This window comes from Triticum urartu, chromosome 1A (assembly GCF_056163025.1).
Source record: "Triticum urartu cultivar PI428250 chromosome 1A, HENAU_Tu73, whole genome shotgun sequence".
In the NCBI taxonomy this organism is placed as follows: Eukaryota; Viridiplantae; Streptophyta; class Magnoliopsida; order Poales; family Poaceae; genus Triticum; species Triticum urartu.
In genome coordinates this window covers 115,660,447-115,673,550 of record NC_141873.1, presented here as the reverse complement: position 1 = coordinate 115,673,550, position 13,104 = coordinate 115,660,447, and the positions used below count along the sequence as shown (strand labels likewise).

At 44.8% G+C, this 13,104-nt stretch overlaps 1 protein-coding gene across 2 annotated transcripts; it reads right to left on the bottom strand.

Moving 5' to 3' along the window:
• Positions 1-8,930: 8,930 nt before the first annotated feature.
• On the bottom strand, positions 8,931-12,697 carry LOC125532762 (protein neprosin-like). 2 transcript variants are annotated; one of them, XM_087526506.1, is made up of 6 exons: positions 12,580-12,697; positions 12,370-12,468; positions 12,094-12,273; positions 11,598-11,651; positions 10,039-10,185; positions 8,931-9,338 (listed from the first exon to the last, which is right to left on the bottom strand). In XM_087526506.1, the coding sequence occupies exons 2-6, from the start codon at positions 12,451-12,453 to the stop codon at positions 8,985-8,987; spliced, it is 819 nt and encodes a 272-aa protein (XP_087382632.1). In that variant the 5' UTR covers positions 12,454-12,468; positions 12,580-12,697; the 3' UTR covers positions 8,931-8,984. The 2 variants fall into 2 exon arrangements, with proteins under 2 accessions (XP_087382632.1, XP_087382635.1); XM_087526509.1 differs by lacking the exon at positions 11,598-11,651.
• Positions 12,698-13,104: the final 407 nt, after the last annotated feature.

Below are 13,104 nucleotides of genomic sequence, written 5' to 3'. Positions count from 1 at the left end.
GTATAATGCCTTCTAGCCGGATTGTAGATCATTTGTCATTGCGAACCTTTTCGCTTCAACCTCCGGGCCCAATAGTCCGGAGTGTATCCGAATACCCGCTCAGTTATATAAGAAGCGGGGTATGCGTGGAGACCAGGCGTAGGGGTCATTAGTGCGTTATCAAACAAGTGCCCAACTAGTTATGTTATATTACATGGGTAGTAAGAAACATCTTCTAGGGAGAATAGTTCCGTTAAGGGTTCCTTTCCCTGGGTAACCATTCCCTAAAGTGCATGTCCGCACTGCGATAGGAAACGCAGGAAAAACATCTAGGGGCAGATATGGACAATAAGTAAAAATCATCCTTTGTTCACCGACCGAATATTCCCTTAAGAACGCTAGCTTTCGACTTCACCCAGTCTGAGGTACACATCCGGCAGACCCGACAGTAACAATCGCAGAGGTGCTCCCCTTATGCCCTAGCCGAATTAACGGGAACGTAGGGCATAAATACAAGAGCCAAGCAACCCAGCTTGGCCAAAACATAAGTCATATCGATGCATATAATGGTGAAAAAAGGTACATGCGGAAGTATAACACATGTGCGGGACATGAGGGCCAGATAAATAATTTAAGCTTCTGTGAAAGAAGCCCCCAGGTATGAAGAGTGCGGCTAGCGCATCTGTAATGTGCAAGCGAGGCACAAGGTGGCCCTTGAAGGCCTAGAGAAATAATAAAAGAAAGAAAGAAAGGAAAACAAGACAAATAATGCATATGCGAAAAATGGACAAAGGGAGGGGACTAACTTAGAGTCTGGTGCTAGGCGTAGAATCTTCGGAGCCTAGCCGCGTTCCATGGGTTCGGCTTGAGTCGACTAGTCGATGCATCCCGCAGTCGGTACACTCCACCGGTCAGAACTTGGTCAATAATGAAGGGACCTTCCCATTTGGGCTCGAGTTTGTTCTTTTTCTTATCCGGCAGGCGTAGAACTAGTTCGCCAATGTTATAAGTTTTGGCCCGTACTTCTCTGCTTTGGTATCTGCGAGCATGTTGCTGATAAAATGCGGAACGGGCTTTGGCTACGTCGCGCTCCTCCTCCAAGGTGTCCAGACTGTCCTGTCGAACGAGCTCGGCTTCTCTTTCTTCATACATGCGCACTCGAGGTGAGTCATGAATTATGTCACAGGGCAAGACTGCCTCTGCGCCGTACACCATAAAGAAGGGTGTATATCTGGTACTACAATTCGGCGTGGTCCGCAGCCCCCAGAGTATGGAGTCGAGCTCCTCTACCCAGTGTGTGTTAGACTCTATTAAGGAGCGCACTAATCTAGGTTGAATGCCGCTCATTATAAGACCGTTTGCTCGCTCGACTTGACCGTTGGTTTGTAGGTGATAGACTGAGGCATAATCGAGCTTGATGCCCATTTTGCTGCACCAAAGTTTTACCTCGTCAGCCGTGAAATTCGTGCCATTATCAGTGATGATGCTGTGGGGGACGCCATAACGGTGTACAACCCCGGATATGAAGTCTATCACTGGTCCGGATTCGGCTGTTTTAACAGGTTTGGCCTCTCTCCATTAGGTGAATTTATCCACCATGACCAATAAGTATTTTTTCTTGTGGGTTCCCCCTTTAAGGGGTCCAACATGTCAAGCCCCCAGACCGCAAAGGTCCATGTAATGAGGATTGTTCGGAGGGCGGTGGGTGGCATGTGGCTTTGATTTGCAAAGAGCTGGCAACCGGCGCAGCGTTGGACCAAGTCCTGTGCATCTGCCTGGGCCATTGGCCAATAGAATCCTGTACGGAAGGCCTTGCTTACAAGAGCCCGGGCTGCGGCATGATGACCGCCGAGTCCGGCGTGAATTTCTGCCAAAAGATTCCGCCCTTCCTCTTTGGAGATGCACCCTTGAAGGACTCCGGTAGTGCTTTTTTGTACAATTCTCCCTCATGGACCCTGTAGGCCTTGGATCGCCGCACTATGTAGTGTGCCTCATTTTCGTCCTCCAGAAGTTTATGTCTAGTTAGGTAGGCCAAGAATGGTTCTGTCCACGGGGCAATAATGGCCATTATTTCGTGGGCTGAAGGTGTTATTTCGGTGGCAGAGCCTCTGATTGTGTCAGAGAGTTCGGTATCGGGTATTTTGGCCGGGTTCGAACTGTTGTTACCGGTGTCCCCTTCCCATACTACGGATGGCTTGAACAGCCTTTCCAAAAATATGTTTGGGGGGACCGCATCACGTTTTGCGCCGATGCGGGCGAGGATATGCACCGCCTGATTGTTTTCCCGAGCCACATGGTGAAATTCGAGCCCCTCGAACCGAGCTGACATTTTTATGATGGCGTTTCGATAGGCCGCCATTTTCAGATCCTTGGTGTCAAAGTCTCCATTTATTTGGGATATTGCGAGGTTTGAATCCCCACGCACCTCCAGGCGTTGAATGCCCATGGAGACTGCCATCCGAAGACCATGCAACAGAGCTTCGTATTCGGCTGCATTGTTGGATTCTGTATACAATATTTGCAATAGTACTGAAAGGTATCTCCGGTTGGGGACGTTAGGACGACGCCAGCCCCTAGACCAGCCAGCATTTTAGAACCGCTGAAGTGCATGATCCAATTGGAGTATGCGCCATACTCTTTAGGGAGTTCGGCCTCCGTCCATTCGGCGACGAAGTCGGCCAATGCTTGCGACTTAATGGCTCATTGAGGTTTGTATGTTATGTCAAATGGGAGGAGCTCAATGGCCAATTTGGCAATCCTGCCCGTAGCATCGCGGTTGTTTATAATATCATTAAGTGGCACTTCCGAGGCTACTATAATCGAACACTCTTGAAAGTAGTGTCGCAGCTTCCGTGATGCCATGAATACCGCATATGCTATCTTTTGGTAATGCGGGTACCGTGATTTGCATGGAGTGAGGACAGTGGATACATAGTATACCAGCTTCTGAAGAGGGAATTTATGTCCGTCCGCTTCCCGTTCGACAATGAGCACCGCGCTTACAACTTGACGAGTTGCCGCAATGTACAACAGCATTGGTTCGCCAATGTTTGGCGCGGCCAGGATTGGGTTGGTTGCCAAGATGGCCTTTATTTCTTCCAATCCAACTATGGCCGCGTCCGTCCACTCGAAGTGTTCGGTGCGCCGAAGGAGGCGATAAAGGGGTAAAGCATTTTCTCCTAAGCGGGAGATAAAGCGGCTTAGAGCCGCCACGCATCCAGTTAACTTCTGGATTTGTTTGAGGTCTGTTGGGGTAGCCAACTGTGACAAAGCTCGGATTTTATACGGATTAGCTTCAATACCTCTACTGGAGACAATGAAACCCGGGAGCTTTCCGGCTGGTACGCCGAAGACTTTCCGGATTGAGCTTGATGTCGTATGTTCGGAGGTTGTCGAATGTGAGCCTCAAGTCGTCTATTAAAGAGTCGATGTGTTTGGTTTTGACGACCACATCGTGTATGTATGCCTCTACTGTTTTGCCGATTTGTTTCTCCAGACATGTCTGAATCATGTGATGATATGTTGCGCCGGCGTTTTTGAGCCCAAAAGGCATTGTGTTAAAACAGAAGGGACCGTATGGTGTGATGAATGCCGTTGCGGCTTGGTCGGGCTCCGCCATCTTGATTTGGTGGTAGCCGAAGTATGCATCGAGGAAACACAATGACTCGTGTCCTGCGGTAGCATCAATGATTTGATCGATGCGTGGGAGGGGGAAGGGATCCTTTGGGCAAGCTTTATTGAGGTCTTTGAAATCGACAAAAAGGCACCATGATTTGTCCTTCTTTGGTACCATTACCAGGTTTGCTAGCCAGTCCGGGTGTTTTATTTCTCTGATGAATCCGACCTCCAATAACTTGGCTAGTTCCTCTCCCATGGTCTATGTCTTAGGTTCGGAGAAACACCGAAGAGCTTGCTTGACCGGCTTGAATCCCTTTAGGATATTGAGGCTATGCTCGGCCAGCCTACATGGGATTCCTGGCATGTCTGAGGGATGCCAGGCGAATATGTCCCAGTTCTCGCGCAGGAACTCTCGTAGTGCGGCGTCCACAGCAGGGTTTAACTGTGCCCCAATGGAGGCTGTTTTTGTAGGGTCCGTCGGGTGGACTTGGAATTTGACTATTTCATCCGCTGGATTAAAAGAGGTGGACCTGGATCTCTTGTCGAGTATCACGTCGTCTGTGTCCACTGTGGAGCGTAGCATGGTTAATTCCTCGGCCGAGAGGGCTTCGGATAATGCCTCGAGGGCCAGTGCGGCTATTTTGTTTTCGGCGTGGAGTGCTATGTCCGGATTGCCGGCGAGAGTGATGATTCCGTTGGGCCCGGGCATTTTGAGCTTCATGTACCCGTAATGGGGTACGACTTGGAAGATTGTGAACGCCTCCCGTCCTAAAAGAGCATGATAACCACTGCTGAACGGGGCCACTTGGAATGTGATTTCTTCGGACCTGTAATTATACGGCATGCCGAATACCACATCTAGTGTGATTTTCCCAGCACCGCGTGCTTCCCGACTGGGGATGATTCCTCTAAAGTTTGTGCTACTTTGCTCAATGCGGTTCCAGTCTATTTCCATCTTTTGAAGGGTTTCCTCATAGATGAGGTTTAATCCGCTGCCGCCGTCCATAAGTACTTTGGTGAGTCGAAAGCCGTCCATGATTGGACTGAGGACCAGTGCGGCTAGTGCTCGGGCTGTTCGGAATTTAGGTTCGTCACTGGCATTGAAGGTAATAGCCATGTCACTCCATGGATTTATTGCTGCTACGTGGCAGATTTCGGCCATGCTGCGGAGTGTTCGCTTGCGCCTATTATTTGACGCGAAGGTCTCAAAGACTGTTAACACCGTATTGTTATCCACGGGATGGTGCTTTGTGGTATTTGGGAGAAGAAGATCCTCACCACTTTTGGCCATCTGCCGGAGTACCCAACATGCTCTAAGGCTGTGCGTTGGTATTGTATCCGCTATACTATGAATTTTGCAGCGTCCGTTGAGCCATCCCTCTAGTACGGTTCCATGCCCTGTAGAGGGTTTTTACTTTTTGGTAGTTGACCCGGGTGTGTTGTGATAATGCACCCTTTTATTTTGGACTGGGTTTGTATTCAGGGCCGGATTATCCCAAAAGTTTGTTTCGGTTTTCCAGGCACTTTCCATCGCACAGTACTTTCGTTCTATGGACGCCAGGTCAGTGAAGCGTGTTATCTCACAACGATTTATGGCGTTAAGGATTCCCTTGTCCGTCCAATTATTGCAGAAAAATAGGATTGCTTCTTCCTCGCGACAGTCCTTAACCTTGTTTGTCGCAAGGAGGACTCTGGCCCAATAGTGATGTACTATTTCCTGGGGCTCTTGCCTGATGTGGGAAAGATCGCCTATGTTTGGGTGGGTGGGTGGAATTGAATCCGAACCCTTACCCGATCTGGGATCCAGGGGCCGAGGAGTTTCCAATTTTGGAAGTTCCGATTCTGGGGTGTTACCCAATAATCCAGGCCCGCTGCCTGACTCTAAGTTCAGGGATTGGATGTTGTCCTCCCGTGAACGGTCACCCGGCTCGGAGAGCTCGGGAATCCGGACATAGTTGGTCCTCAAGATAGAGGAAAGGTCGCTGCATTGTTCCTCCACCACTGCAATATGATGGGTGACCGGTGGAGAGTTAATCTCCCTTTGATCGGGTTTAAGCCCAATCCGATCATAGTCCGTAGCGACTTCCAAGGAGGCGATGCGATCCAAGAGCTCGTTTAAGGAGGCGAGCTCCATTGGATTCATCTGTTCGGCGAGTGCTGATTTGACGTGAAGGCTGTTTTCAATGACCCGAGAAGTCATCGTCGGCGCGGCGGCCGAACAAGCGGTCATGATGAAACCGCCTAGCCGGAGAGTTTGGCCGACAGCCAAAGCTCCCCCAACAGTAGTACCGTCTTTAAAGACGAGACGAGACATCCTTCCTTCTAGCGATGGCACAGAGGAACTCTCAATGAAAGCACCAATGTTGGTGTCAAAACCGGCGGATCTCGGGTAGGGGGTCCCGAACTGTGCGTCTAAGGCGGATGGTAACAGGAGACAGGGGACACGATGTTTTCCCCAGGTTTGGGCCCTCTTGATGTAGGTAAAACCCTACGTCCTGCTTGATTAAAATTGATGATATGGGCAGTACAAGAGTAGATCTACCATGAGATCAGAGAGGCTAAACCCTAGAAGCTAGCCTAAGGTATGATTGTATGTTGTCCTACGGACTAAAGCCCTCTGGTTTATATAGACACCGGAGGGGGCTAGGGTTACACAAGGTCGGTTACAAAGGAGGAGATGTACATATCCATATTGCCTAGCTTGCCTTCCACGCCAAGTAGAGTCCCATCCAGACACGAGACGAAGTCTTCAATCTTGTATCTTCATAGTCCAACAGTCCGGCCAAAGGATATAGTCCGGCTGCCCGGAGACCCCTAATCCAGGGCTCCCTCAGACTGACTTGCGATAGATACCATGTAGAAGACTAAGAATAGGTCGTGAAACACAATTACATTGATCGGTGCATTGGGCACGTATATATGATGTACAGGATGGGGCCACAACCAAAACTATACAGGAGAACTAGGAGGTGGGCCCAAGACACAATATACATGCACACAATATATTCAACATGGAGCTCCATCCTCATCCTCTCCTTTTGGTTTTTGAGCTTTGTGTCATTGGCCTGGAGCTCCACCCTTTGGGCCTGGACCTCCTCTGCGAGGAGCTTCGCCTCAAACTCTGCAACTGCTTGAGTTGCCTTGAGGAGATGAAGGAGGAGGGAGGGGAAGAACTAAAGGAAGTGGAGGAGCAGTCTGTCCCTTCTCGGCGTTTATAAGCCGAAGGACCTGGTAGATCAACTCCTCGATCGTGAGGATCATCGGTCATACCAGTGCACCTATGGTTCCCAAGATGAACTCAAGTGACGCCCTGTCTCATCTGTCTTGGGAATAATGGAAAGCGGCATCATGACTTCTCTCGTCGGTGCAAGAACTGAAGGGGGCCAAGAGTGAACTGGCCACATGCACGGACCGGCGCGTCGTCAAAAACTGAAGCGATAGATTTGATTCCTGTCGCTGATGTGAAAAGAGCGCCATGCATTGCAAAGTACCCCAATATGCCATCAAATCCTGTTGCAGTTATGCATAGGAGGAGTCAAGCCTAACCGTCTACTAGCATTTGAACATGTGGCTCGAGGGATTTTTTCCACTCACTGCAGTTCACATTATCTTATGCAACTGACTTGACCAGATGAGGGGGCTCACGACCCTGACCTTGTGTGAGGTACACATCCGGCCCAGGCCTGGAACCTTCTGTCAGTACCATGACCATTAGGTTCACGAAACAAATTATGCACAGGCCACAGTCACCTGCCCTCCGAGGTAGTCCAGATGAAGAAACACTTCGACAATAAGCCTTCAACCACAATTCTGTGGTAGCATGCAGATCTTTGTCAAGATCATCAACAAGAAAAACTAAGAAGGAGCCCAGGCTCCATGGTGCCATGCAGATCTTTGTCTAGATCTGCTACACTCTTTTCCAAGCCAGCAACTAAGTACTGGAAGGAACAACGGCAGGACACCCGACTTCTAGGAACAAGCACACCCGACAATGACCATTCCACCTGGCCCACGTCCATTAAGTGAAGACAGACATCCACCGCAACCCCCCCCCCCCCCGGTGGCGTGTTAGTCCTACATAAGCAGACCTTTTATGATGTGCGGTGGGTGTGCAAGCGTGCCAATGGAATGACAGCGATACAAGGGATGGATCACCCTGATAATATTTCCACATGGTCTGCACCTATGAGGACGAGTGTCACACCTGTGCCAGGTAAACACCCTGGGCGGTGGAGACAAGATGTGCGTTCATTCTTAGAGACCAGAATACAGCAACACTTCATCAAGCATTTAATGAACTTACCTACCTCTCTGTGGTAGGTGCCCTCCTCCGTAACAACTATGGTGTCCCTTGCAATATAAAAGGAGAACCGAGCTATGGGAGGCAGGGGATAAACACCAGACCAGATCTACTTCAGGATAAGGTTGGAAACTTGGCAGAACTTACATAGGAGCAACACTACACTTTCCTTTCCCAAAAGGACTTGAAGATCTCTATCCACCAAATCAACTTCATAAAAGCAGTAGTAGTGTGTTATGCAGCCATGTGGCCCGAACCTGGGTGTCCTCTCTACACTTCTCCCCTTGAGATTGATCCACGCTTTGCACCCCGTCTACAAATCGGCAAGGGATGTCTCCAGTCCTTAGTGTCTCATGTGTGTTCTCCCTACGCGTGATGGCATCCTTGTTTATGTTCAACTGGTGTTCACCGTGGTACTAGAGTTTTCACCAAGGGCTCTATGTACACCATCACGGGTGACTCCAAGACGATGACTTTCTCCTGGTTGTCTATGTCTCGCCATCTGGTCGTGTTCGCTACTCACTGACCTATTGTGGGAACCTACTGTTTTTTTGTATTTTACCTTCTGACTTCTATAAAGTTAAGGCGCACAATTTGCATGCTCTCAAAAAAGAAGTTTGTTAGGCATTTATACTTTCACTTTAATCCTCTTTGAGTCTCTTTTTATCTAAGTTCTATAAAGAAGGGTTATTTTTTGCCTATAAGAGGGTAGGTTGTACAAGCTCTGCGTATTGCACAATATATAACTGGGAAAGAGAATCTCGAAACTTCTACAGTAGGTTGCCTAATTCATCCACCACGGCCATCAAATATCCAACCAATTGTTAGATTCTCACCTCGTATCCACCATTGTGCTCTTTCTCGAGATATAGTCTTGTCTATTACTCAACCCTAGGGGCTCAAGCTTGGACAATATCGTGTCTAGTAATACCTAGTTACCTGTGGTGATGTCCTATTAGTAAAATAAAATCATGTGCGGCAACATAAAAGGTACCCGCAAAATTGTCCTTATCAATTGAAGGAATTAGTTTGAACAATCATTTCTTATTTTATTAGAAATTCAAGTACATATACGGGGCATCCAGATTTAATCAACACATCCAGATCCCCCGTAAAAGAACCTGCCTGAATCAATGTAAGATATAGGATAGCATCTTTTGGGGTCCACACGAAATGGAAGATTTGTGTTCACAAGATGATCATTGCCATTGGCATCAATTAGTTTGATATTGTTGAAGGACGCAGCATTGCCACTACCTGGAGCATAGCCACTTCCCATCGGAGGACTCGGTTGTGGCTTTTGGTGAGACACATAGCCGCCAAAACTAATCTCAACTTTCCTATTAATAAGTCCTCGAATCAAGGATTTTGGAAAATAGCCAACTGGTTTGATACCACCGTTTAATCCATAATGGATGTGCCAGTCACCAGAAGATTTATCCTGGAAACATAAATAACAACTATTTAAAACATTCTTGAGAGCATTCAGTTTGATAAACTTATCAAAATCTCACTTATAAGAGAATTTATGAAGCCATTACATATTTGGATAGTCATATCACAAAACTACATATGCTTTAATCAATCAATATTCATTTCAGTTGATGGAGTCTGACAGACTGGGCCTAGTTGTAAGCAACATAATTATTATTAGAAGTTATGGTGACTAATAGACATAAAGTTGCTGTCACAAGTGCTAATTAAGTAGTGCATTGCCAGTCGTAGTGGATCTGTAACTTTATGGAGCGACAACCTAAAATTTGTGTGAGTCGCAGTCAGGAATAGATTTTTACAACATAACATGCATGCCATTCTCCAAAAATATGTTGCATCCCACCCTACCAACCATGAGCCAATATACAATGATAAGAATTTCTTGTATGTCATTATAGGTCGGTCCAACAAGTACAATTAGCAAAAGCTTTATGCGAGACTTTGAACATTGTTGAGTTCACAGGGTTGGTGCAGGACTCAACAATGTTCATAATAGTTTGATTCCGGCTAGTTCTAGTTTCCAACTCATTTGAACACCTTAATATAAATATAAAAACACCAAGGTAAACGCACTGCTCCCCTTCCCCATCCCAAAAATAAATGCAAGAGGACAAATAATCTAGCTAGAATTTGGGCAACATGTTTACCTTGAAAACTCTTATTGTAATGTATGATTTTCGGCCGCGGATATCTGAAACTGGATTAATGATACTTCCCGGAGCTATACTCGATGATGTCTTTCGAAAGCCAGGACAAATCATGTCACTGCAACCCTTCGCGAGTGATCCACCACTCTGTCATAGCAATATAGAAAACATGTTACAATCTTTTGAGTCTTGCATACTTTTTTGGTATACATTACGCCCTCCATTTCATAATTCTTATTGGTTTAGTTCACCAAGATAAGTATTGTGGAACGGAGGGTGTAACATTTATGATTTTCATAAAACTATGCATTAATCATTTTAAAAAATCCACAATCATGTTTCTAGGGGGAAGTAGTACCTAGTCTTGGCTACTATGTTTCCAATGAGACATATCCCTAATTGTCCTTAAGGTTAAGTGTGCCTTTAAACCGTTCACTTTGTCCTTTCTATACTCCCTTGGTTAGACACTTTGTTTGCTTTCAACCTTTTAGTGGTACTGACCAAAGGTGAAGACCTCGCTTTTTAAATATGTAGTAGGAGCTTTTCCTAATATTTCAGGGCCAAAAGAAGGCATTGTCCCTAAAGTTTTTGGATGTGATAAAGATCACTTCAGTATGTGAATTCATTTTACAGTGAAAGAGGCATACATATTGTTGACGGAATAGCTAATCCTACTTATGGGTCCCACATAGTCCTACATGGTATGCATGGTGAAATTTTGAACTCAAGTAGTCAACAGAAGTCTAAGAAACTAGTCATGGCCAACAAATCAAAAGTAGGAAATAATAGCTAGAAGAAAATTTCTCAATGTGAAGAGCCAGTAGAGTGGAACCTTTAAGTGGATGGATATGTGGACTAGTCCAGCATGGAACATACTCCACGCCTCTTCCCTTTTTTACCACAGACTAGTAGACAAAAATTTACAATTGTATCCCTTCTACCTATCGACCACCACAATAGGTAGCCTTGGCCATTTGTCAACCACCCATAAACTTTGTAAGCCCTCCGTGAAGCATGTAACCATCCACACGCACTTCACTAGAGCTTAGGGGTAGATGTAGTCCATAGAGCCCTTTACAGCTCGAAGTGTCGAGACAGACCCGAGGGACCTTGAAAGACTCGGACATTTCGAGTGTATGGAGCTTGGAGGTAGACTTGTCTTCGAACCGAGTCACCAATCAAGCATTTCTCTCATCTAAGGGAGGATCAAGGAGGCCTTATATTTTATCCCATTAGCTATTCTAGACACTTCCATTTATCGCATTCGCAACACGAGATTAAGTTGGGATCCAAGGATGCACCAAACCTATTCAAAAGGCATCAATGTGTGAACCTTTTATTGGTGTAGGATGGCCTCCTACTACACACCTTGCTAACTTTACATCACAAAAACTAATGACAAGATAGCCCATTCTTCTGCTATTTCCATGCCAATGACACATATAGTTCGTGAATGTATAGTAGTGCAATGAACACTTTGAGGCAATCACTCCTAAATGTATATCTTTAGTACAAATTATTACTAATATACACTAAAGAGTTCACTGAATGAAACTTACAGTCCAATATGTGTAGAAATGGGTATGTGAATATTTGTAGAACCTCGGAAAAATCTGCATAAAATTCACTAGTGTTCACATTGATGCGCAAAATATGGTAGTCTTATGTAGTGATGTATTTACAATGCACAAACTTCTTCAAATTATGCCATGTATATTTGAATTCGCATAGTATAATTATTTTTTCAATGCGCTTCTTATAAGTGCTCTTATTCCTGATGATTTTTCACAATATTTTATATTATTTAGAAAATTTTGCACATTAGATTTGTTTGTGTCCTTTATTTTGGTGAGAAAGTTTACATACACATATAACATCATTGTTTGAGAAACAAAATAGTCCTAACTAAAATGTTCTACAATAAATTATTGATTGGGTTCTGTGGAGTACAAAAACCATATTACAATAGTTCCTTTTATTTCCTTAGTTGTTTAATGATTAATAAACTAAATCAGTCCAATCAACTTGTGTCTCTCCAGCCTAGATGTAACTTACACTCCATCCAACTTGAAATCCACTAGCTGAAGATGGTTTTCCATCTCCTTTGTTCACAATCCAAATTCCAGATGCACTTAATTGGCCGGGTTGTAAATTAAATCCATATACATCAATTGTAGCCTCAATGCCATAATAGTTCTCAGCACCACCTCGAGGAGTCCACACATGACTCGTGATCTATCAAACATAGTCTAAGGGTCAGGGATGCATATTAAGTTATGTTTGGAAATTAATAATTGAAGTAAATAAATACAATAGACACATGGAACTCACATAAGAGATTACTGAATTTTGATCCAAGGCAAGATTTTCACTAGTATGGAAAATCACTGGATGAAGAACAGAGGGCCATGGCATTGATGAGTTTCCTTGCTTCAAATTATAAAAAGGAAGAAAAGTCAACTTATGAAGAATGTAAATCATGATTATTTCAATATTGAATATGTCTCGACCCAAATAATGGGAGTAAAGTGTAACACATACCTCTGTAGGGGAAGATTTTCCTGTAATTACATTAGCGAGAAGTAGCACATACAACACAATATGTTGAAGACAATTCTCAATTTAGATGTCAAGAGGAAAACAATTTTTTGTGCTTGTTTGCTTTCCACTAAGGCCCTTCTGCCCTTCTTTAAATAGTGTAAAGCATCCCAATGTGTATGTAGGAGTAGGTGAGGAGGGTGCAAATATCATGAGAAAAATAAATGTGCCACATTTAAAAGCTAATCTTATACGATGAATGTAGCGAATAAATGAGTTCATTCAATGGAAAATATTGAAGGCAAATATTCGCTTTAGTAGACAAATAAATGAGGATCATTTGAAAGCAAATATAGTACAAAGTATACACAACATATACATGGAATCAGTTTAGTAAAAGGGGTAATCTATATATAAACGACAAAATAATGAGAAGCATTTAAAAGTCAACAATAAATATAGTGATTAAGAAAGTAAATGTGTATCTAGCTAGGAACTACTTAAGAAAGGGCAAATCTAAATATTAAG

Coding starts and splice junctions, on each gene's coding strand:
- LOC125532762 (XM_087526506.1), bottom strand. CDS start 12,453: ATGCCATGGCCCTCTGTTCTTCATCCAGTGATTTTCCATACTAGTGAA. Junction 12,274..12,369: donor AAAATTCAGTAATCTCTTAT/GTGAGTTCCATG, acceptor TATGTTTGATAG/ATCACGAGTCATGTGTGGAC. Junction 11,652..12,093: donor GATTTCAAGTTGGATGGAGT/GTAAGTTACATC, acceptor AATTTTATGCAG/ATTTTTCCGAGGTTCTACAA.